Genomic DNA, 25,524 nt, shown 5'->3' with positions numbered 1-25,524 from the left:
ACAGGCGAGCGATTATTGACAACTCTACCAAGACAACACGAGTTACTCCATGCTGTCTTAAACCCCTACGTTAAGTCATAAAAGATGTCGTTTTGCTTCCATTAATTAAATTGAATAAAAAACGACGAATTTATATATCCAGATATCGGGTCAATATTGATGCCAGGAAATTAAAATAATGTTATGCACAGCGTATTGCACAGTAATGCATTGCGTTATGCATAGTGAAATATTTGATTTGTGTATTTAACAAGCATTTCCCTACACTAGTTTGATAAGTGCTCGTTACCCTCCTCTTCCGTGTGGTGGTGGCGTTGGTGTCGGGATGACTACGTATCATGGTGGATTGTATGTTAAATATTTGATATTATTATTTGTGAGCAAAACTGGTACTTGATACCTAAAATGTTGTATGTTTAACTATTTTTGCAGCTTAATGTAGTAGTTGTTTTATATAAGTGCTATTTAGGCTTGGAGTTGACCGGGGCACAGGTGCATTTTGGGTAGTCACCATGACGTCTGGGTCAGTCAGTGGTGGACACCTTCTCTAATATTGTTTAGTTAAGTATTATATATTCAGTGCTGCTCTATTATTATGTATTGTGTGTATAGTGCAATTAATTAAAGTGTTATAATGTGGTTTATGGTTTATATACTGTGTACATCACTGTACATATTAATTGTTTATTAAGGATGGCAAACCAAGGGCAGTTTAACTTGGTAAGGAGTCTGTGTTTCACTCCACGGACAGCATACAACACCAGCAGAGCTCCTTTCATTTTACCATTGTTTGTCGTGTATTGAAATAACGTTAATTTTAAGTGATAAATATTAAAGATAAAGTTGTGCTGAGTTGCCAATTTGTTTTTTGTTGTGCCATATGTGCCCACATTATTATATTCAACTTTAAATTAACCTAAATTGCTAAGTTATGGCATAACAATAATCAAATTGGTGTTTTATTTTTATTTTACAGAAACACAAGAAGGTGAAGCTAAATTATTACCAGAACATTTGTACTTACAGGGATAAACTTCTTAGTGCTGTTGAGAACAAAAGACCAAATTTAGTCATCATTATTTCTTAGTAGCGAAGGCAACCTCTTCCAACAGTGCTCATCATATCTTACCTTCACTACAAGCACCATTACTACAAGACATAACTGGTCTTAGAAGAATAACACTTTTAACTATTAAGAAAATATTACACAATAAATGGGTATACAAGCATTTACAAAAAAATTAATATAAACTACATGAAATGTTTCATAAAATCAGTTGAGTTTCTGGTCATCTTCCTCTCACGTGTACAGTACAAATAGTTTTCATTTTAACAAAAAAAAAATAACAACGACAATATACTTCAGATTTCAGTATGTCGAGTCCTTCCCCTACATCTGAATCCACAAACTCTTCCTCAAATGTCCTTCTCTCAACTCCCAAGTACAGAGTTTCTCGTGGGTCAAGAATCTAGGGAGACTTGACCTATCTCAATTACTGTGTCCAAACATCTCGACACAAGGAACATCTGTTACTATCAACCTGTAACCATCCACCATCAGCTGCTTCCCGCCAGGCGATGTACCTGAAAAAAAAGTGGTTTTGTTTGATAAGGAAATCTTTTCACTTAGTGTTATTGGTTGATAGACACAGACAATTCCAGTCATGTTTATTTACGATCTTGTATCTGTCTAACGGTCCAGCCACGCCCACCAATGATCCTGTCCATTGATCCAGTCAAGACCATTTGTCAAGGTCAGACCCGCCCACTGATCCAGCCACGCCCACTACCCAGTAGAAGCATCGGTCCATTTATCCAGCCACGCCCCTAGACCAGTGAGGGCCACTGTCATTGGTCCATCCTCGGCCACTGACCAATGAACATTGGCCAGCCTTCCCCCCCCCCCCCTCCGTGTGTTGATATAAAGACAGACACTAAGACGGACAAGTACTGACATAAGAACAACACTGCTGTACACTGACCCTCTATACTGCAGGTTAGTTTATACATGTCACCAAGACTAAGTTAACTTTGTACTCTACAGCCCCACAATATTAACTGTGAGTGATACAGTGTCCAGAAATGTCCCGTTTGTCTCTGACGTCACTCATAGTTATGATATATATTTATCGTCTGTTGTCTGTCTGATAAGGTCAAGTATAATATGTTGCTAAAGGAATTTAGCAATGTCGGTATATAGAAATTATTTCCCCAATAAATACAGGCAATATTTACTATATTATAATGAACACAACGAAGTTTCTGGAGTTTACATCGTAAGCAACAGAACTTCATGTTGTAATCTCTGATACAGTAACACATCTGGTGAACTGTTCCTTAGCCTCTACGATGATGTATCAGGTGTGTGCATGACCACAGGTGTGTGCAGAACCACAGGTGTGCACAGGACCATAGGTGTGCACATGGCCACAGGTGTTTTTCCGTCACTAACAACACAGAACTGTTGCTCAACGCACAGTACTTCTCCGTTGATGATGGAAACGTAATAATTTAACTGATTTAGCGATGTGGTAATAAAATATACTGATCAGAGTTGTTAGACCAGAAGAACACAAGTTGGTCTAATAGTGTAAGTCGACAACATGACGAGTGAGATTGTGTGTTGTTGTCGGCAGTTACCGAGTACTGCATCTTAACACACTGTGGTGGCAGCCAATCATCCCCCAGGTGGACAAATGGTAAAACTAAAAATTCCAAATTGAATAAAGAAAATACTTTTTTTTCTATTATACCTGACGGTGAAGAAATATACAGATCGGTGAAGTACTAAAAATCAATCCTACAGACATAAGGAATTACTTCTTCGAGTTAAATTTTATTCCTGATAAACTCTCAGAGGACGATAGTACAGCCAGAGTTCCTTATGTTACTATCCATCTACCCTCGGGGAATATGTGAGACTGGCACGAGTTTTATAATAAACTATTTTATATAAAATATTATTATAGGGTAATGGAATGCAAGTGTTTAAAACTGTAACTAAATAACGTGTCTTAACATCACAGCCGAGGAAACTATTACAACTCGTACACAACAACGACGTCATCTTCTAAATTCCTCTCCTATTAATAGATCTTTTTTCAGGCCGTGGGAGGAAGAGTCTTTATAATGATCAATTTAATCCTCCCATTGTTCCCAGAGTCCAGCGAATCCGTAGTCCAGTGATATTAATACATCCTCATGTGTCTGTCTTAAAAATTATTATTATTATTATTATCTAACCATAAAAGGAAGAAATAAACTGAGATTGGTTGTTCACAGCGGTACTGTAGTTCATAAATGATTTGGTCCCGTAGTCCCTCGCCTTAGGCCTATGTGCAGCACAGTACATGTCGGCGATTCTTCCATTGAGGAACTTAATATTTTGGAAAGTTTGTGTGTTAGGAATTATTTCCGCCTTAAGTAATCATCTCTTCAATAACTCAAGATAAAAAAATCATGTCTTCAATAATTATTAATTGACGCGAAAATATGGTTAAAAAAGATCTTTCATTTATCCAAGAGATAATTATTTATAATGTTTATTAAACTGTAAAAATGCCACCTAACTCGAACTCATACACCGTAACTCTGTATTTTTAGGTCAATTGCTATACTCGTTCATCCTGCTCTGGTTCTCGTCTTCATCCACCGTTTTATCTCCAGTAACTCAGGTGTTCCTCCCTTTACGTAAAAATACGTAAAATTCATAATCATATACATTATCTTCTGTTAATTACAATTATGCCTGTGTGTGTGTGTGTACTGTTTATACTGTAGACATGACACAAAACATCATCATTCCCGTCTTCTGGTAATTACTAACAGTATGTTTATATCCCCTTGTGTTCCGTGTTTGGTGAAGTGTAGCGCTATGCGTGGAATATGTGTGTCCCTGCAACTGATGGTGATGATGGCGCCCTCCAGGACTGTCAACGATGGTTACAACAAGCACAGTAACCACACCACCTACCTGCACGCTGCCTCCTTCCGTCAACCCACCACTGCTAACGTCGAGGATAAACTGGAATCTCTGTCTACAAATTCACATCATCTTCCCTTCACTGAGATGCCGTTTAACCTTCACATTCATCCACCTTCAGTGTACCAACTTGCTACCAGAAGGTACACAGGTAAAGCGTCCACTAAACCCTTCTCTATATCTCCGCCACTTATCTCTCACACATCTCCATCATCAAGACGATACCGTAGGATGATAAAACTGCCTGTACGAGACGAAGACTCCCTGGCCGTGCTGCTGAGCGCCATCGTGATCGAGCAGTTGAGGGAGTGCGTCCTGGTGGTGGCTGCCGACCAAGGCTTCTGGAGGTCACCAGTGATGGACCGCCTCCTGCGACTCCCTAACCTGAGACAGGTTCGGGTTATGCTCACACCACTTATGCCACAACACAACACAACATACTGTAGTCTATTATGTGTTTGTATGTGTGGAACTTGAATATTTTTGTCGTCAATAAACTTGTCTAGCCACACACACACACACACACACTCACCTGTGATGAAATATACAAATACTGCCAAAAATATACACAGTGATGGTCAATTGTGTTTTAATGTACACAACAGGTGGTGAACGTGGTGGGTGTGCAGGACCTGCAGAAGGCGGTGTTGAAGGCACAGCAGTGTCGAGGTTACCTGCTGCTCCTGAGCGACCCAGCGCCGCTCTACACCTTGACCGACCCAGTGACAGGCGCCTGGGACTATGACGGCAGGTGAGACACTCTGGCTGGGGATGTTTTAGTTTAGAAAATTAATCTTGCACCTAATTTTTTATCACTCTGGTGCGGCAGCTGAAGTGGACATGACAGTGCCTCTCTAAAGGGCGACAAAACTAAAGCAACTGATATTTTATCTTCTTGAATAGCTACTAATCACCCCCCCTCCCTGCAGGTACGTGGTGGCAGGGATGTCCCAGGACCAGCTGCACGCCCTCACCATCACTAGGAAGGGCAGGAAGACCCAACACATTGTTGGTGTAGTTCAAGTGAGTTAGTTATTAAACCCACATTACCAGTTCACCTTCACATCATTGGTAAACACTGAACTTTGCTCTACGACGTTAATTTCTGTAAGAATGATTTAATAACATACAATTATTATAATGTATTGGACGAGTATAATGTAAACGCTTCTCTTTATATTCGTTTTAGTGTGTTCACCATAAAACCTGACCCCCACAATGTTTGTTGTCAGTATATTAAAAAAAGAAAAAAGTTTGTGAAATTCTTGTCCGGTATCAGCGATGCTGAGAATCTCTTCGTCAGCTTCTTGTACAATAAGCAGCTCCAGAGGTTGGGCTGACAGCGTATAAAATATACAACAATTATAATTAGGTAATAAAAACAGGTGGAACCAAAACTAATTTCGTGTACGTACATAAGCTTACGGCGTCTGTTTCTGAAATCAAGAAAGGTGTAAGAGCCATCACTGATCTCTGCCACCTGTCCTGGACCTCCCGTTGTGGCCATCTAGTTTATGGTCCCACCCGCGTCTTTGATATATAGTATATATAAACCTTTAATATTATCTCTCCCTGTGTCTCCTACTATTATTTATTTGCCAACATGGTGTGGTTGTGGTGGGAACAGTCAGGGGACGCTGGGCAGTACGTGGTGGTGATGAACCAGCTCTACCAGCGGGAGAGGATGGCCCGGGTGTTTACGTGGACCACCTCAAGATCCTCCACCATCCCCGTCAACCTCTTCCCGGACAAGATCACAGACCTGCAGGGAGCTGTTCTTAATGTGAGTCAAAGAAGAACACTGTAACCCTCTATATATTTTTGTATATTCTTTCACTGTGTTTTAATATTTCATGTTCAAATAAGAAGGGTTGTAGATAATAATAAATTCATTGATTTTGTGTAATAATATTAGCCGACTTTCCGGACTACAATCAGCTAGGTAATAAATCGTCAGAGTGTTTACTATAACGGTGAATGTGTCCACTGTGTTAATAATGAGGCGCACAAACCTTGATATATTGTTAGAAAATTCCTTTAACGAGACACCATAAAACTCAACCATTTCACAAACTCGCTACAAATTTCAAGGATGACAAGTATTCGCTGATGTTCACAGCGATTACATGAAATCCCTGAACATTTAAGGTATTACCTGAAATCCTTAATTACACAGGTTCGCTATAACGTATAAGTGAATCAAATATATATCACATGAAATTTATTTGTCAACATGAAATTTTTGCGAGACAAAAACATAAACTGTAGTCATCATTTTCTAGTTATTATTTTTTTTTACTTTAAACCATTAGCTACCCTTTGAATTCTATGATGATGATAAGATGTCGGGATGTTGCAGGTGATCACGATTGAGTTGCCTCCCAACATTATTTACCAGCGGGCGAAGAACGGCTCAGTGCTCCGCCGCTACGGCGTCGACGTGGACGTGGTCACCGCCCTCGCTCAGGTCTTCAACTTTACTATAAGGTTCAAGGAAACTCCGCCGGGTAGGTGGCGCCCTTCACCACCATCTTTAGAAATTTATTTAACTCATTACTCTTATACTGTAAAGTTTAATTTACATAAAAAATAAATCGTGAGCTAAATGAAAAAGCTAAAGTTATATCTCAGCAGATGCTTTTGGCCAGCCAGTTGTTCATCATTATCAGCTATTATCGGTTTACTCTTGAATAAAAGACTAATCCATAAGACTTCACGTTCTTATTTCACTAAACATTCACCAGATCTGAGCGACCCTCTGCTGCTGCTTATCCCCGGGAATCAGTCGATGACTGCCTTAGTCTTGGTATAAGTTTCTTAATCTTTCAATAATATTTGTCTTAGTGTTACAGTTCAACCATAAATAGATAGTATCGTGTAAATATTTAACGAATGAATGTTTTCAGGTGAACTGTGGGGGGAGGTGACGAGTAATGGTACCTGGAACGGTTTGGTGGGGCTGCTGGGGACAGGTGAGGGGGATATAGGCATCGCCAACCTCTTCATCACAGCCCTGGGCGGCCGGAAGGAGTACCAGGAGTACACCACCTACTATGACCAGGAAGTAATAATGATGTTAGCAATATTTATATACATATCTACTGCTAACAAATGGGTATGTGAAATATTTAATATTAGGTCAAATCATTTCCATTATTACTTTCACTCAGTTCCTCTTATGTGAAATTAACCCAGTAGCGTTATGTTGTTACAGACGACGTGTTTCCTGATCCAGAGTGAGGCACAAATACCTCGGTGGCAGTCACTGGCCCTCCCGTACACTGCCACCACCTGGCTCGTCATACTGCTGGGCCTCGTCCTCACTGGACCTCTCCTCTACTGTCTGACCAAACTTGCCTCTTTCAGGTGTGTGTTGAGGGAGTCTGGGTGTGAGAGAAGACTTAAGTGTGTGTGAACAAGTGTATTAATGGGTAGAGGTGGATGGGAAGTAAGTTTGGTATATTTGTCTTAAGAAGGAGGTGATGAGTCCTCCAGGGAGACTTGTGATTGAATGAATGAACAGATAAAGACATAACCTTAGGTTCTTGATAACATCCCACAGAGGAGAGAAGATGGCCAATAGCTCGCTGGCGTACACCAGCCTGTACACGGCGGGGATGCACTTCAGGTCTACTCAGCTCCAGGTGCCCACCTCCTCCAGCCTGCAGGTGTTGGTGGTGTTTCTGTGGCTGTACATCATCATCCTCACTACAGGCTACAGCTCCAACCTCACAGCCTTCCTCACAGTGGACCGAACACCACCCGGCATCAACACCATCAAGGAACTATACCATTCCTCCCTCACCGTCTATGGTCTGGGACCATTCTTCGGCAACAATATGGCCCAGTCCATGAATGACCATCTCAGGGTAGGTTTAATGTGTACCATCAGATATTATATTTAACACCACTACGATATTATAAGGTGACTATGGTCGGGTCTGTCTAACTTGCCAACAATAATAACCCGGAGGATGGAGAGTGTTTCATTGTTTACTTACTATCACTAATTCTTGGCTTAAGAAACTGATTCACTTATTTTTTAATATAACAAATCAATTGAGTGTTTAAATTCTTACCATGAAAAAATGTCAAGAGTAAACATGGCGACGATTCGGCCTAGTCAATTTTAACGGGTTTGGGTTATACAGATCATGGAGAAATGACAGCAGATGGCAGAACCAGCCTGGGTGGTGCACTGTACTCTCACACAGCGCCTTCTGTGGACTTACACACTCCAACATTACATTAGGTTATTAGAATGAGTTGTGTGTATATCCGTATTTTTGTTTACGGTTAACCCGAAACAAAGCTTCATTATCACTCACCAAATTTCTCTCGATTTTTTTTTCAGGAAAATTTTAAAAACGGAAGATGTTGTACACTACATCCTTTTATAGGACAAGTTTTCTGTTCAGGATCTGTCGAGGAGGTTTGAGCCTCTGTGGGACTTCGGGATCATCAGTAGTCACGTGATAAAGGGTGACGGGGTGATGATCCAAACTCAGCGGTATTTGACCTTCTCTAGTGCCCAGCTCACCACCCCCCGCGGTGTACCCAAGGTTAGGGTCATGCAGGTGAGGACAAACACTAGACACGCACACACAAACATACACATACACAAATAACACACACATCAGGCAGTTTTCTCTTTCATCTTTGGGACACCACAGAAAATTTCGTATGGAAATATCAATAACGTTAGACTTTAAACTTGTGGGCGTCAGGTAACTTTATCTGTTAATTAGCTCGGATAGATGCTTGTAAACACCTAAGGTCTTCCTCTACTTCCAAGGAATGTTTTCTTCCCTTCAACGTCGCCGTCGGGCTGCAGAGTCACTCTCCTCTGAAGACGAATTTTGACAAAGTCGTGAGTTGGATCTACCAGAGCGGCCTCCCGAACTACTGGCACAAGCAGACACTCATCCTGTCCAAGAAGGTAATGGAACTATGATGACTAATTTATGTTCCCCATGCGATTTGTATGTATATTTCTGTGTATTTAATTATACACATAACAGTAGAGGAGGAAATTATACTGTATGTTGTTACTCGTCCAGAAGCTTATTTATTATACCTGGACATGACTTAATGGTTTCTCTTCTGGCAAGTATGTTCTCATATGTTGCTTCACAGTTACAGGGGTGTGTGTGTGTGTGTGTGTCATAATAACAATTAACGGTTTATTAAAAGAGCATGGCAGACGGAAGGCTGAAAATATACAGTTACATAATTGGGGAGTGGTTCTCTTGATTTACAAATGTACAAGTAATATGTGATACAAATATGATATATAATAACTAGGTGGGGAGAAGGTCATACTACAGTGTATTTCAACATTGTGACAGTGCAAAATGGTAAGATTGACTGGGAGTGAATACACTGGTTGATTAGAAGTTATTGATAATTTTTACAATGGTTGGGACTGGGCTGTTCTTATAACGATCAGTACGTGCTCGTATGGGCTGGATGCGGTTGTGGTGTCGAACAGCAATTTGCGGACAAGGGATCTCCTGTAGAAGTAGGAGCCGGTGTCGAGGATGGTGCAGAAGCTTCTCACCAAATTTCCAGATGAGATCGTGGTGATGAACCTAAGAACATGAGAATGGAGGAAACTGCAGAGGGCCTATTGACCCATACTGGGCAGTCCCGTTTATACCCAACCCCTATTGCTCATATAAGCATCCAACCTATGTTTGAAACTATCCAGCGTATTCGAGTTAATGATGATATTTGGTAACTTGTTCCATTAATCCACTACTCTGTTTCCAAACCAGTGTTTACCTATTTCGTTCCGAAATCTAAATTTGTCTAATTTAAAACCATTGTTACGAGTTCGCTCCTGGTTGGATAGTTTGAGTACCTTTGTAATGTCCCCTTTGTTTAACCCTGACTTCCATTTATACACCTCTATCATGTCGCCCCTCACTCTACGTCTCTTGAGGGAGTGCAAATTAAGATGCTCAATCCTGTCTCTGTACTCAAGGTTCCTTATGCCCGGGATTAGTCTTGTCATTCTCCTCTGGGTTCTTTCCAAGGATTCTATATCCATTCTGTAATACGGTGACCAGAACTGAACTGCGTTATCCAGGTGTGGTCTCACAAGCTCTAGATATAATTTTAAGACGACCACGCTTGTCTTGTAACTAACACTCCTTTGTATGAACCCAAGTACTTTATTAGCCTTGTTACGAGCAAGAACACATTGTTTACTTGGCTTAAGATTCCTACTTATCATTATTCCTAAATCTCTCTAGCAGTCGGATTCCACAATGGCATCGTTGTTCATCTGGTAACTGGTGTATGTATATTCTGTATGCTGTATTTATATTATGCTATGTATATTATGTATGTGCTCCATTTATGTATTATTTATTTAGCCTAGCTAGTAGCGTGTGGCAATGTATTTATCAATGTCCCACATGCTTAATTAATGTGCCTGGCGACGTATGGAAGCTGTTAATGTATCACTTGCCATATGTCGCCTATAGAGCAGTTGACCAGCGGACAGGTTGAAGAGCGCTACTCCCCTTGTGTACATATCTCTTATCCAGTAAATAGAACCTACAAACATTATACAGGTGTTTGTGTTCGCTCCTGTATATTGAACTTATTACCCAGAACACGAACAACTGGTTTCCCTGTTTACATCTCCTATACTGAGTACTTTACATTTGTCCACATTGAATTTCATGCTGTCATCAGCAAATTTACTTATGTTGCTGTCTATGCCGATATCTATGTCGTTTATGTATGTAATAAATAATAATTGTCCATGTACTGAGCCTTGGGGAACTCCACTAGTGACGTTGCTCCAATGAGATTTAGTGCCGTTTATGCTCACTGGCTGTTTCCCATACAGTAACCACGCCCTAATCCATTTAAGGATATTACCTTTGATGCCATGCGCTTCTACCTTTCTAATTAGTCTTTCGTAGGGGACTGTAGAAGGCTTTGCTAAAGTCGAGATATACCACATTATAATTGTGCCCCTCGTCCACCTATTCGAAAACTGATGAAAAGAATGTTAATAGATTAGTTAGACATGAACGCCCACTTGTGAAGCCATGTTGGGAATCATTGATCAACTTGTGCTTCTCCAGGTGGTTTAGAATAGAGTTTGAAATGATTGATTCTAGTAATTTGCCTACTATTGATGTTAGACTGATTGGGCGGTAGTTAGAGGATAATGATCTATCCCCCTTCTTGAAAATCGGTATTACATTCGCTATCCTCTCGGATTCTGGTACTACACCTGTTTTTAATGACATGTTAAACAACTTTACTAAGGGCATACTAAGCGCTTCCTTACATTCCTTTAATACTCTGGCAAATATCTCATCAGGACCAGGTGACTTATTAGGCTTCAGTTTGTCTATTTGCTTATTAGCATCGTTACTAGTCACTACTATCTCGCTTAATTTGTTTTCTTCACTATCTCTGAATAGAGTCGGTGCCTCGGGTATCATGTTTAAATTTTCGGTGATGAAAACTGTTGAAAAATATTCATTCAGATTATTGCTCATTTCTCCGTCATTATCAGTTAGCTCGCCGGTATCTGAACGTATTGGTCCAATCTTGTCTCGTGTTTTAGTTTGATACATTTGGTAGAATCCTTTGGGGTTTGTCTTCGCCTCCCTTGCTATCTTCAGTTAATTATTTCTCTTTGCTTTTCTTATCTCGGTCTTAATCCTACCGGCCAATACCTTATAATACTCCCGGAGGTAAATTTCGCAACGATTTATCCTTCTACCTAGAGCCTTCCTTTGGCCAATACTGTTCTTTAAATAAATATTTATCCAATTAGGGTCATTGTTGTCTGATCTGAGTTTTTTGTATGGTATGTTCTGCCTTTGTGCATTAAGTAACTCATTATTTAAATTGTTGTGTAACTCGGCAATCTCAGATCTCGTTATCAGGACGGTGTCATCTATCAGGTTCACGCCCAAGCGCGACACCCCCTCTCCTAGCTGCCTCTTTAAAATATCAAAGTTTGCCCATCTGAAATCTGGGACTTTAATGGAATTCTCCTGATGTCTGAACTGAAAATCTAACTGGAAACTAATTTCTTTGTGATCGCTGATTGCAAGTTCATTCCCTACCTCGACATTGCTAATGAGGTTTTCTCTGTTGGACAGAACTAAAGCGAGTATATTATTACCCCAGGTGGGTTCGGTTATATGTTGACTTAGGAAACAGTCCTGGATCGTTTCGAGGAAATCCTCTGATACTGAGTTACCCATAAGGTTCAGTCCAATCTATTTGACCATGGTTAAAATCGCCTACTATACAGACTTTGTTGTGTATGGAAGCCCTGCACATTTCATCCCAGATAAGTCGCTCATTAACTCTATCAAGATTCGAAGGTCTATATATTACTCCTATGACTATTTTTCCCTACCGTCGATTAATTCTATCCAAATTGTTTCTGTATTCCGCTCAGTTTTTATTTCCTTATTTATTTCACACTTCAGATTATCCCTGACATAGATTGCTACTCCGCCTCCTTTCCTGGACGGCCTATCGGTATGGGACAATTTGTAATCCGCAATTTGGTATTCGACAGGTAACTCACGTGAGTCTAGGTTGATCCATGTTTCAGTGAATGCTATTACTTGTATATCGATTTTTTCGGTACATACCAAGGCCCTAATATCATCCATTTTGTTTCTCATACTTTTACTGTTCGCGTAGTAGACATTTAAGTTAGTCGTGTACCGAGTCCTCCCTTTACCGCGTTTAGGTTTAAACTCCCTGTCAAATTTAGTTTTATCATCATTCCTAACACTATTTCCCTGTAATCTTTCACTTTGTTTACCCGCTCCCACTGCAGTCTCCTCCATCCCCGTGCCCATAGTGTTCCCCTAGCAGTTTAACGACTTCGATATCTTTTGAACTGTCCCCTCTAGAGACCCAGCCCGGGTTGCCACCCCATCCCGAGACAGGTGTACCCCATCCCTTGCATAAAGGTCCCTTCTGCTGTAAAAGTTGCCCCAGTTGTCAATGAATGGGACTGATATTGACTTGCAATATCCGTCAAGACGGCTGTTGACACCAACTGCCCTTGACAACAATTCATTGCTAACTCTCCTTCTAGGCAGGACACCACATATAATAGGGATCCCTCCCTTAGTCCTAATACGATCTATGGCTGTCTTGAACTTATCAAGAAGCTCTTCACTCCTACACCGGCCAATATCATTGCCTCCTGCACTGAGGCAGATAATGGGTTTGTTCCCATTAACAGACAAGATATTGTCCATCCCGTCGATTATATCCCCCACCCCAGCTCCTGGCAAACATACACCTCATCCTATTTTTATTTTTACCACAAAAGGCTCTGTCCAAGTACCTTACCTGTGAGTCACCAACAATTAAAGTTTTTATACCTTCCTTGTCAGCCCTGTCCCTGACTGTACTAACGTCCAATTCATTTATCAAGGGACTAAACGAGTTGGTACACTTAGCTGTTGTTGTCGTTGTTGTCTTATCCTTGGTGTGTTTCTTCACCACCAGTTTGGTCGTTCCTCTCCTCACAGCCTTCCATTCCCCAGAGTCATCGTCATTCACCGGTGTAAAGGCCTGGGAATTAGGGATAGAAATCCCTTACCAGACTAATCAGGTTCTTAATAAAGGAAAGTCAAGGACCATGGTTTTCTGAGGAATAGTAAACAACCGTTTGAGATTGACTATAAAAAATATAATACAAAACTCTGACACCACTCAACAAACATCAAATAATTACGGGAGTCAAACAATTAATGCAGTCAATAGTTAATGGAGTTAAACAATTAAGGGAAGCAAACAATTAAAGGAATCAAACAATTAATGGGAGTCAGCAATTAATGGAATCAAACAATTAATGGCATCAAACAATTAATGGGAGTCAACAATTGATAGAATCGAACAATAAAGGGGAGTCAGCAATTAATGGAATCAAACAACCATAGAATCAAACAATGTACAGATATTTCCTAAGGCAGTGGCCCTGGGGGAAGGTCCATTCAACTCCACACTCGAGAGACAGCTGCAGATTGTCTTGAAATGGCAGGAGAACACCCCGGTACACACGGCTGAATGAGATGACTGATGGTCGTGGTATGTGGAAGTGGTAGATGACCAGAGAATTGACAGTCGATAGGTGAAGGTCTGGGGACACAGCCCACGAGTCCAGGACCTATGATGAGATCACAGCCAGAATTTGACGAACAGCAGGGTAGCTAGATAGTGACTGTATGGCGGGTGGGGTGAATCTCCCTGTGACCTGGGTAGCAGCTGCCGTTCTCACCTCTGCCCAACCACCCTAAGTGTTGTCAGCACCAGCAAACGAGAGTGTTAGCAGCGATAACGAGCAGGAAGATCGTTTCCTCCCTTACAACCGGCTTTCCTTGTCTCGTTTCTTCCTTCATCCTTGCTATCTCTTGCTTTAATTTCAAGTTTTCTTCCTCTAATTTCAGGTTGTTTTCCTTGGTACTCTCTAACTCGGCCCACAAGTAGCACTAGCCATATCTGATAATTATCCCCGGGAGCAGAGCTAAGCAGCCGTGACCTTTCCTCTAGTGAGGTCAGAACACAACTGGTCAGAGAGAGCCGAGAGGGTCGGTGTGTGTGTGTGTGTGTGTGTGTAATAATAATAATAAATAATAATGATAAACGGTTTATTGAAAAAGTTCTGCAGCCCGAAGGCTGAAAATATACATTGGACGGCTCCCGGACAGATGGCCGAAGGACATTTGGCCGAAGGACATTTGGCCGACGGACGTTTCATCGACGGTGATTTGACAGAACTGATCATTGAGCCGACGGACATTTGGCCGAACAGACAATAGACAGAACGGACAAATGGCCGAACGGACATTTAGCCGAATGGACATATGGCCTTTTTAATTTTTTTTTCCTTTCTTCTTTGCAATGTATTTTTTGCACATTTACTAAAGGGTAAAAGATATTAATTGTCATGTAATTGCTTCTTTGCAATTCCATGGTCTTAAAAGAAACAAATATTAAATAAAGTAATAATAATAATAATAATAATAATAATAATAATAATAATAATAATAATAACAACAACAATAAAAATATCGGCTTACCCTTACAACCTGTGAAAAGCGACTGCATCCGAGTCTAGGCAAGCAGGGCTAACGTTTGGTTGGTTTGGGGCGTGGCTACAAACTTCACTTGACTTAACATGACTAGTTACGTCGCCCTTTCTTTTGTGTTCGTGGTGGTGTTGGTGTGTGGATTAGCGGATGTCATGTTTTTGACCTGACCTCATGTTTTGTAAGGTCACCCTGTGTACATAAACCTCTCTCAGTCCTTGTAATTCACTAGTTAAATTGAAATTAGGGAAAACAATGCTGATTATTTCCGACGTCTACCAGATATTAAACACAAGACTGAAGAAATTTTTATAAAGCAATTACTTTACAATTAATATCTGTTATCCTTTAGTAAATGTACCAAAAATACATTGCAAAGAAGAAAGAAAAATAAAAAAATAAAAAAAGGCCATATGTCCATTCGGCCAAATGTCCGTTCGGCCATTTGTCCGTTCGGTCTATTGTCCGTTCGGCCATTTGTCCGTTCGGTCTATTGTCCGTTCGGCCATTTGTCCGTTCCGTCTATTGTCCGTTCGGCCAAATGTCCGTTGGCTCGATGTCCGTTCGGTCAAATGTCCGTCGGTGAAACGTCCGACGGCCATCTGTCCGGCCACGAAATTGGACATAAATGACTTATTACATACAGTGGTGGTTTAACAAAAGCCTTCATTAGAGAAAGGTGAAGGAACATACAGTGAACATACAGATTAATGTTTACAGCGGAGGTCACGTAGATCATGTGAGCTGAGGTGTTGAGCAGCAAACACGTAGTGTAGTAACTCCCTCACATATAAGGGGCATCACGTGGAGAAGTAGTTCCCTCACAGGTGGTGTTATGAGGGGCTTGACGTGGTGTAGTAATTCCCTCACAGATGGTGTTATGAGGGGCCTGATGATGGAGTAATTCCCTCACAGATGGTGCATGAGGGGCCTGATGATGTAGAAATTCCTCCTTCACAGATGGTGTATGAGGGGCCTGATGATCTAGTAATTCCCTCACAGATGGTGTATGAGGGGCTGGTGATGTAGTAATTCCCTCACAGATAGTGTTATGAGGGGCCTGATGTGGTGTAGTAAATCCCTCACAGATGGTGTATGAGGGGCCTGATGTGGTGTAATAATTCCCTCACAGATGGTGTTATGAGGGGCATCACATGGCGTAGTACTTCCCTCACAGATGGTGTTATGAGGGGCATCACATGGTGTAGTAATTCCCTCACAGATGGTGTTATGAGGGGCATCACGTGGTGTAGTAAGTCCCTCACAGATGGTGTTATGAGGGGCATCACGTGGTGTAGTAACTCCCTCACAGATGGTGTTATGAGGAACCTCACATGATGCTGTAGCAACTCATTCACTACGTGGTGTCGTAGCATCATGGGGACACCACGTGGTCTGTTGTCACAGGACCTTACTCACTCAAGTGAGTGAGATGTGGTCCCAGGCCTCCCCATCGTGGAGTCTCAAGGGAATTATTACTGGGTACCTGGGACCTCACTGTGTGAAGGTTAGTTTGGGTAAAACTCAACTGTGACTGCCGAGTTGTTTTTCACTGACTTAAGCACTGTTCACCACTATTCAACACTGGTTTCATTCCTTTCCCAAATGAAATAGTAACTTCTGACGAGAACTTATGTGTGTGTGTGTGTGCTTTCTTCTTGTAACAAACACCACTTTATTTTAGATCACTAACAGGCCGAGGAGAATAATTAATTTTACTCAAGCAAAACAATGTGAAAATCACCCCTAGTCATCATACAATAATTACATAAGTAATGAAGCTCTTACATTAATATTATTCTTCGGAATTGAAGTTCATTTCCTGATTTTTAGCCAGGACTAAAGTATTTTGTCCATCACTGAACAGTACAAGAGAGAAGAGGAAGAGGTGAAAGCGACCCCTGAGAGTGAGGTGGCCGGTGGCGGGGGGGTGTCTCTCACTCTGGAGCATGTACAGGGAGTCTTCTTCATCCTGGGTCTCGGCTACGTGGCGGCTCAACTTGTGTTCATGTTGGAGATGTTCTTGAGTTCTCGGGGAAATACTCGCTAACAAATTCCTTAACACACTGGGCTGAATCACAAGGAGTTCTTATGATCATATCTGAATATTTACGTGTAAACTTCACATGTTGGTCAAGTAAGAGACGTGTAATGTGTTTTAGTTGCAAATTTAGGTTTGAACATAATTATTTAATGACGTTTTTATGCATAGTAATTTACCTTGACTGTAAGTTCACTGAAGAATTGTAGTGTTATTCAGATGTAATTATTAGTGAAGTCGTAATAGAAATAAATGTTGCATCAAACAGTTATAATAATTTACCTACATCCTATGCTACCAACTACCTGTGGCCCAACCCAAACGACATTGTCATCTACATAATAACAACAACCAAAACAAAAGATCATCTTAATGTTGAGAATGGTGGTAAAGAGAGAGAGAGAGAGATGAGACACTCGCTTCTTCACCTGATTGTTGGGAAGATGATCACTATCAGAGGGTAGAAAGAAGAGAATAATTTACCTCTAATATTTAACATATGACCTTTAAGTTTATCACTTTTCTGACCTGAGCGAATTAGCTAACCAACTCACTCACTCTCAGGGCTGATTGTAGAGGTCTATTATGAAGAACAAGATTCTTCCTCATATACAGAGAAATTATAGGTAAAGTTAACATGCGCGTCGTGAGGTGTGAGCTTAACAGGTATGTATGGTTCACCTTGCGGTCTATGAAGTGTAAGTAATGCTTACTAGCGTTGGTGTGTTGGTGTGTGGCAATACAAGAGCTTAAAATCTTTACAGAATATCACCCATACACTTTCCTGCGGGACAAATATTCTTTCACCAAAAAATAATACCCTGTATTTGGGTGGAAAAATGTGTTAACCAGGTCAAATCTGTGTCCAGGTGTTTAGTTATGGTTGGCTTGACGGTTATTCAGGTAAACTTACTAACAGTATAATGATGTTATCTCTTGTTACCGTTACTTACTGTTTTACGGTTGTCCCTTATGTTTGTCACTTAACACTACACCTCCTACTTCTGTTATGACTCGCTCAACGGTATAAAAGTTAAGTTTACAGGAAATATTATTGTTCTCAGCTCATCCTTCTACAGCCGGACTTAACTCTGATTGTTGAGTCCTTTAACACACTGGCGGCTGTAAACGACACCACAACCTGGTGAAGGTGTGAGGTGCCCACCAGGTGCTCTCTTACGTGTTAAATATTTGATTTATTGGTGGTGTGGTCGGAAACATGACCACTGAAGCGTGAAACCGTAATGAGTGGATATCCTGTCGCAATTCTGGTCAGGTGTGCGACTACGTGGACGGAGAGACTAAACTGCGCAGAGGAGGCTTCGGCGTATGTCCTCCTGACCCTCTTGGTATGGTGTACAATCCTCACTCTCCTTCAGCTCTTGACCTTTATCAAAGACCAGATGTAGTGCCAGTATTAACATTGCGTGTCTACCAAACGTGGAGTTCTATCCCGTAAGTTTTACTCCGGTGTTGTTTCTTTTGACTCTCCCTTCTGCTCACCGTCTAACAGGAAGAGCTAGTCCAGATTTACTTGGTAGTCAGTCTGTCACAAGGAAACTCTTAAACCTTGACTTGTGAAGTGTGTTGCCTTATAAATTATTATGTTAATCAGTATCTTGATTCTGTGGCGAAAAGCTGCTTTTTGATATATTCTGCTCAGCTGTGTACAGGAACATCGTGATTAATGAAAAAGTTTCTCTCTCTCTCTCTCTCTCTCTCTCTCTCTCTCTCTCTCTCTACGTGTGTGTGTGTGTGTGTGTGTGGAGGAGACTACGACCGTAAAATAAAATAAGAATTCCCACGAAAGTTTTCAGAATTCACGTCTCACTTGCTGTAAACATCATCACCTGATAAGAAAAAATCCATTAAAAACCCTAGGGTGACACGGGCTGGTATGGGTGCACCGTGACTCACTGACCTGGTGACAAAATCCTCGAGAGTTGAGTGAGAGGGACACCACACACAGGAGGAATGTTTAGACAACGACAACTAACAAAAATATTAATCTTGTTGTGTTATTTTTGGTTTATGGAAAATATTTCTTCATCTTGGTGGGATATTTTGAGTGATCTGTGTGTGTGTGTGTGTGTGTGTCCCTAGGGCTCGTTACACGAGGGGCAACCATTATTATTCTTATAACTGTTAATCATGTTATTGTAATTATTCTTGTCAGGGTAACTGTATTATTACTGTTATAGTCAATTGTTATTATAATAAATATCTTCATTATCATGGCAGTTATATCTAAAGTTATTCTTTTATTATTATTATTAGTAGTAATTGTTGTTGTTGTAGTAATACTAGTATATCATAAGACTGTAATGTTTTTATCACTAGCCTGCACCTCAGTTACTCTTCCTCCTCCTACCCCCTCTCTCCCCTCACCTCCTTCACCCCCCTATCCCCACTCTGCCGGTTCTTGCCATCAACTGCCAGGGGTTTAATTTCAGGAAAGTATATATACAGTATATAGGGTAGTGCCCCTCACCAGCATCATCACCACAACCACCTCTCAGTCGGAAGCAGAAAGTCCATTGGAAGTTTAGTCCTCGAAGCCCAAAGGAACGTCTCGAGCAGGTGAGTAAAAGCTTCGTTTTGATCCTAGTAATCTAAGACAAACTCCACAGGTTATGGGTCAAAACTCTTAGAGACATGTGACACTTTCTAAAGTGGGCGGAAGCACTTGCCTTATTTTAGACATAATGTGAAGCAGTCTCCAACAGCTAGCCACACAAGTCGAAGCACTATAGACAAATTATATAAGCAACTCGGAAAATCTCTAGCAAGTGAAAATTTTGTCGGAACTCTTGGGGTAGTAAATTTATTATCACACTACTAAAGAAAACACTTGGTCCTAATGTTTGTTCTAGATGAAAGTCTCCACAAACATGACCAAAGTTCTGAGTTAACTCTTAACGGACATATCTGAAGAGAAAATATTTTCATGTACCAAAATAAAACACGAAATCTGTAACCATTTTCTTACATGTTGTAGTCAGCTCTCTAATAATTATTATATACTTGTCTAAAAGGAGCATGACTACATCAACAACACGTCACTTATGAGCGATACTTGATGTTGTCATTGTAATAAAGTTTACAGAAATCTGAAGACAGAAAATGTTGTCCAAAACTTAAACGAAAGATTCATCAACTTTGTTATTATATGTTTGAGTGAATAACATTACGTAAACTACTGTACATATAAGTGACGTGTGCAATAAGAAGTCTTCAGGTAGCCTTCGTTATATTTTATTTTATGTATAATAAATGGGTTACATGGAAAGCATTATAAGATTTATCATCTCATAAATATACAATTTACCCCTAACTATAGTTTTAACGTTAACAATATAGTAATAATCTGTTGTTGAAAGGGAATATAGCTTTCATTATTTTCATTTGTGATTTTTTTGCCTTTTTTTTATATTAATTACTATATTTTCCTTCTTCTTTGGTTGTCTTAATTATCATTCCACATCACTTCTTTTACATCATCAAGGTCGACCTTAATCGCAGTAGTTACTCACCATTACCTTCACCACAGCCAGGATGGTGACCGAGATAGTGATGATGGTTATGTTGGGTGTGGTGATGGTGAGTGCCAACGTGCCTGCTGAGAAGACGGACTTACACGACCTCTACCTCCCGGACTGTGGTGAAATAACGAAAATGGCGCCTGGGGAAACAGCCATCATCAATTCTCATCTACCAACTGAAGACCATCCCGACGAACATAAGTAAGACAACCTTCATCTTTCTTTGTTAATAACTTACCATACCTGCTTTATGTTAATGATCAAAATTAAGAACATCAATATCTTACGTGTTAATGACAAGTATTATGGGTTAGGTAGGAAGTGTTACCCATTAGTTATAGCCTTTACCTGTTCCTCATTAACCCACACACATACGTTCAGTTTACACCTGTGTTTCCCCCACAATCACCCTGCGAGTCACTGTATGTCAAGGGTCGTTTGCGTCAGCTTGCGCTATTAACTTTGAAGCGAGCCAGAAGTGACCTGACTCCAGTCATTAATTTCCATCACAGATATAATGTTTATTAATACCACTATTGATATAATGTTTACTAAGACCAATATTGATATAATGTTTACTAGTACCAGTATTATAAACCCCCACAACATTTATTCATAACTAGAGAAAGTACCAAGAACGTTTTTTCAACCTTTCACTCTTAATATCAACATTTGTTTTTAATTCTCTACAGGTGTGTATGGAAATTTGTCTGTAAAGAAATAAATGACAACTACATACGAGTTGAATGCCTTTACTTCGACTTAACATCAGCAGCGAATTGTGGTGATAAGCTGGTCATGAGGAAGTATAAACGATCACCGAAAACAAAGTAAGTTTCGATCCCATGTTTATCTGTCTCTATAATGCTAATATAATTTGTCTGTATAATGATAATGTAATAATGTAAATAACAATAAAAGTGATCTTGTTATCAGCGTTGTTGTGGCACTTGTTGTCTTTGTGTTGAGTTACCGAGGAGTTCAATGCTGTTTTATCTCTTGAAAGAATTGGTATAAATCTAATGTGTTAGTGGAGAGATATAGAGAGAGACAAGCAGGCAGAGGGAGATTATAGGGTCATCTCTCACCCCAGGTTCTGCGGTACTGATGGCCCTCATGGGGTAGAGAACAATCAGGGATGGATGAAACTCACCTACACTTCAGACGCTGTGGACGACGAACACAGTGGCTTCCAGTGTTACGTGAAATGTCTTGCGAAATAGACCACGGCTGAACCTTGATTATCCCTGATCATAGATGACCTTGATAATTGTTGATCTTCACATGTTTCCTTCAAAATATCTAAATTCACTCATAACACCATAATGTATACCAGTCAACTATATAACTCCTTGTGTTATCTTTGGTGTGTGGCCTCAGTAAGAGAGACTGGTGATAACTGTAAAATATTTTGGTATAAAAGCCAATAACATTTTCTTCTTTAATAATGTAAGTCTTTTTACTTATGGAAATGTCTCTTAATAACTCCGGGATCGAGAACCAAGTTGTAACCTAGAGTGAATTGTGGTACATTAGATGATATTATGTAATAACTTCAAATAATTATAAAATATTCTCTACTTTTTTACTGAAACTACACGTACAGGCTGGCATCACTTCGGCCTTCAACGCTGAGGTGTCCAGCCGTCTGTGTAAGCGAGGCAGACTCGGTAAACAACGTTCTTATGAAGGTGATCAGAGCGCCGTCTATCTACCCCATTATTCACACCGTAACAGCCAACCAGTCTCCCCAGTTAATCAATAATATAATTATAATAAAATGAATAAGTCTGCACGATGTAGTGAAGGAAAGTTGTTCATAATCATCAAATTGTAATGAAATATTTTACTCGTATATAAATATTATCTGTTTAGACTGACTACACATATTGTTGTTTGGTTTTAATGTTTATATAAATTAATTTAATAAGACTTAGAAAAGATAACCATAGTAACAAAACTAATATCCAGTTATAATTCTTGTAATATTGGGAATGATTAATATTTGGAGGAGACCAGAAACAACCCGTTTGGACCAGGTCAGGCGTTATAACATCATACTTATCCTGTGACCTAACCTAACCCAACGTAACCTAACCTAATGTGTTTTGTATCACTATAGGTTAGGTTATATTTAGGGCCAAATTACTTTACCCTGGTTAGGTTAACATAATCCATCGTTCACAAATGCTTGAAAATATAATTGTTGGTGTCTGATAATAAATGACAAATAAGGAAGAAACTTGAAGAAAACTCCCGAGTCGTGTTACTGTGCCCTCACCCTGTTGTAGATCTGGACCATAATAAATCACACCCCATTAACTGTCTATAATTTGCCTGTTGATTTTGTTCTTGTTTCTTGTGTAGTTTTCAGCGAGGGAGGCGGTGAGAGGCCCTTCATTATAACTATTGGTCAGAGAAGAAAGTGCTTAATATTTTACTAATAATATGAACTGTATTATAATTAAAAGAGTTTTCACAGGATATTCTCAAGTGTATTACACAAATGACGTTCATTCAGATATTTTAAAATGGTTTATGAGAAGGTTCTTTTGTAAGCGTCTTTGGGAAACTCACTGTATATGAAGAAAAAGTAAAAATATGTCTTAGATGGTTGTTGATGACTCTGAGGCACACGAAGAATTCACTGGGCTGTATACTGTATAGAGACTCAAAAAACTACCTGTACTCGGAGTGATCGATGACTTTCATAATAAACACAGCGACTCCTTTTGTCTCGGTAGGGTTGTCAAAATACTTCGTCCGTTGTGTCAATTTTTCAACACAATTTTGTACACATTGATTTTTGAGTGATTGTACCAGATCCTTAATGATTTCGTTGACGACTTTAGACATCAGAGGGCAGGGATAAGAAGAGGGACAGGAACAGTAATGTAAAGGAGTACTGCACAGATATGTGTGTGAGAGAGGTTCTTCCCTTGACATTGTACCAACATTGTCCTGGGTGCTGCCTCAGTCTCGTTCTGGTCCACAAATTCCAAGAAATCAGACATTAGAAAAGTCTTGGATAATTTGAGTCAAGTGTGTTTGTTCTTTAAGACATGTACTCAAGAGGTTAAGATATCGTACTCAAGAGGGTAAGACATCGTACTTAAGAGGGTAAGACATCCTGCACAATGGGTTAAAACATCGTACTCAAGAGGGTAAGACATCATACTCAAGAGGTTAAGAGATGTCCTTAAATAATGAACAATATTGGATGTGGTGAAAAAGACTTGGACATAACAACAGGAAATAATAACTCCTTATGCTGAACGCCATGGTGATAAGCTTTTCCCCCAACCATACTTTGTCACTCTTCTTATCCTGTATATATATCTCCACTCGTAGTCTGTCTAAGATCGATCGATTGATTGATTTATTGATTGATTGAGTGATTGATTGATTGATTGATTGGTTGATTGATTAATTGATTGATTGATTGATTGATTGTGGTAAATACATCCCTCCTGACACAACAGTTAGGTCATATGCCGCCGGTCTGCTTAAGAAATAAAGGAAATTTACTCGGGTTACTTTCGTGTTCAACAACTCAGGTGATTGATGCCTTGTTCCGTCACTACACTCGTGCTACATAACTTGGGTCTGGAGAAAGCTCGTCGTTAATGATGGACGTGGAAGTGTTTGGTTAAGTTATGAATACAAACACGTACGTTGGTGAGTCAAGTGTGTCACCAGAGATCGCTAATAATATGATCCCTAATTCTCACGTTACTGAAGATCTCTGGGAACTGTGGACAAATGCCAATGTTTTTGCTGGTCTCGACATCATAACACTGAGTCTTGTTTATGTTTACCGTGTTGTAGGACCCAAGATAGCGTCTTTTAATGGGGAGATTTATGTGTGAGTAAAACCTGAGGGAAGAACTTTAACTTTATAGTGATTATGTTAGTGGTAATGAGTGTGTCACATCTGTAGGTTGGGGCAGTAAGTCGACGATCTAGCTGTGCATATCTTTTATTCATATCATTTGCTATCTCTCTTTCCATTTATGTCTCTTTCTCACTCTATATGTATCAGTCTCTCTCTCTCTCTCTCTCTCTCTCTCTCTCTCTTATAGATCACCACAATAGTGTTACATAAACTGGGTCTGGAGTGTTATTATTGATGTCATTATATCCTTTACACACAGCAGGACCAAAATATTACCTTTATGGAGCGAAAGAGAAAGTAATAATCTGCAAATATGTCATCATAACCTATACTGTTAAGGGTTATTATAACACTGTCAACCCTTATTGATTCCAGAGAGTCAGGTGGCGGGGAAGTTATTGTTATGGTCATTCGTGTATAATGAACGGGTCGGTGCTGCGGGCGGCACTCGTCTCCCATCCTCGGCTCCAGATACACGCCTTCAGTAGTCAAATTCGTGAGCCACCCAGGTAAGTAGGCCTACCAGAAAGCCAATCAACGTAGGGAAGAGCTCATCCAATTATTGTAGAGCTCAGATGGCCAGTCAACTAAGACCCTTCAGTTCAGTAGACCGTCTTCGTTCAGAGTAGACACACCGACCAACAGTCACCGAACAAGGAAGACGTCCAGCCAGCCCAGCATCACGTAGACAAGAAGGTCAGTTAAATTATCTTTGTTCATAAATTAAAGCAAACTTTCCAACATGATGCAGTGTAAGGTATCAGTGTATAGATATTATGCACCTGCCTCACCTCCCCGCTATCGTCAGCAAGTGTCGTATAATATAGGTGGCGGAATATTAACTGTTTCTCTAACTCTTATTATTTAAAGTTGATGACAATTTATATATAAACATTTATATAACTCATTATTAAATATTCTGCCTGAGTTAAATGTATTTATGTGTACCCCGGGTCGATAATGTA

At 40.1% G+C, this 25,524-nt stretch overlaps 2 protein-coding genes across 4 annotated transcripts in view; both read left to right on the top strand.

The window, feature by feature from the left end:
* The window catches only part of LOC121870982 (glutamate receptor ionotropic, delta-2-like), a 31,481-nt gene extending 14,094 nt beyond the window's left edge, over window positions 1–17,387 (top strand). The window contains exons 2-12 of one of the 2 annotated variants that reach the window (XM_042372983.1): window positions 3,866–4,375; window positions 4,588–4,733; window positions 4,912–5,005; window positions 5,610–5,765; window positions 6,342–6,489; window positions 6,889–7,046; window positions 7,197–7,348; window positions 7,545–7,851; window positions 8,401–8,559; window positions 8,817–8,921; window positions 16,949–17,387. In XM_042372983.1, coding sequence (XP_042228917.1) covers window positions 3,875–4,375; window positions 4,588–4,733; window positions 4,912–5,005; window positions 5,610–5,765; window positions 6,342–6,489; window positions 6,889–7,046; window positions 7,197–7,348; window positions 7,545–7,851; window positions 8,401–8,559; window positions 8,817–8,921; window positions 16,949–17,131 — 2,109 coding nt within the window. In that variant the 5' untranslated portion in view covers window positions 3,866–3,874 and the 3' untranslated portion in view covers window positions 17,132–17,387. Of the gene's footprint in view, window positions 1–3,865; window positions 4,376–4,587; window positions 4,734–4,911; window positions 5,006–5,609; window positions 5,766–6,341; window positions 6,490–6,888; window positions 7,047–7,196; window positions 7,349–7,544; window positions 7,852–8,400; window positions 8,560–8,777; window positions 8,922–16,948 lie in introns of both variants that reach the window. The other variant, XM_042372982.1, reaches the window with a different exon arrangement.
* A 2,190-nt stretch (window positions 17,388–19,577) lies between these two features.
* On the top strand, window positions 19,578–22,986 carry LOC121870980. 2 transcript variants are annotated; one of them, XM_042372979.1, is made up of 4 exons: window positions 19,578–19,702; window positions 20,673–20,865; window positions 21,357–21,494; window positions 21,758–22,986. In XM_042372979.1, the coding sequence occupies exons 2-4, from the start codon at window positions 20,678–20,680 to the stop codon at window positions 21,885–21,887; spliced, it is 456 nt and encodes a 151-aa protein (XP_042228913.1). In that variant the 5' UTR covers window positions 19,578–19,702; window positions 20,673–20,677; the 3' UTR covers window positions 21,888–22,986. The 2 variants fall into 2 exon arrangements, with proteins under 2 accessions (XP_042228913.1, XP_042228914.1); XM_042372980.1 differs by having other exon boundaries at window positions 19,611–19,702; window positions 20,628–20,865.
* The last annotated feature ends 2,538 nt before the right edge of the window (window positions 22,987–25,524 follow it).

Source organism: Homarus americanus, unplaced genomic scaffold, assembly GCF_018991925.1.
Source record: "Homarus americanus isolate GMGI-L3 unplaced genomic scaffold, GMGI_Hamer_2.0 scaffold52512, whole genome shotgun sequence".
NCBI lineage: Eukaryota > Metazoa > Arthropoda > Malacostraca > Decapoda > Nephropidae > Homarus > Homarus americanus.
The sequence above is the reverse complement of the archived record's forward strand: the minus strand, read 5'-3'. Positions and strand labels throughout refer to the sequence as shown.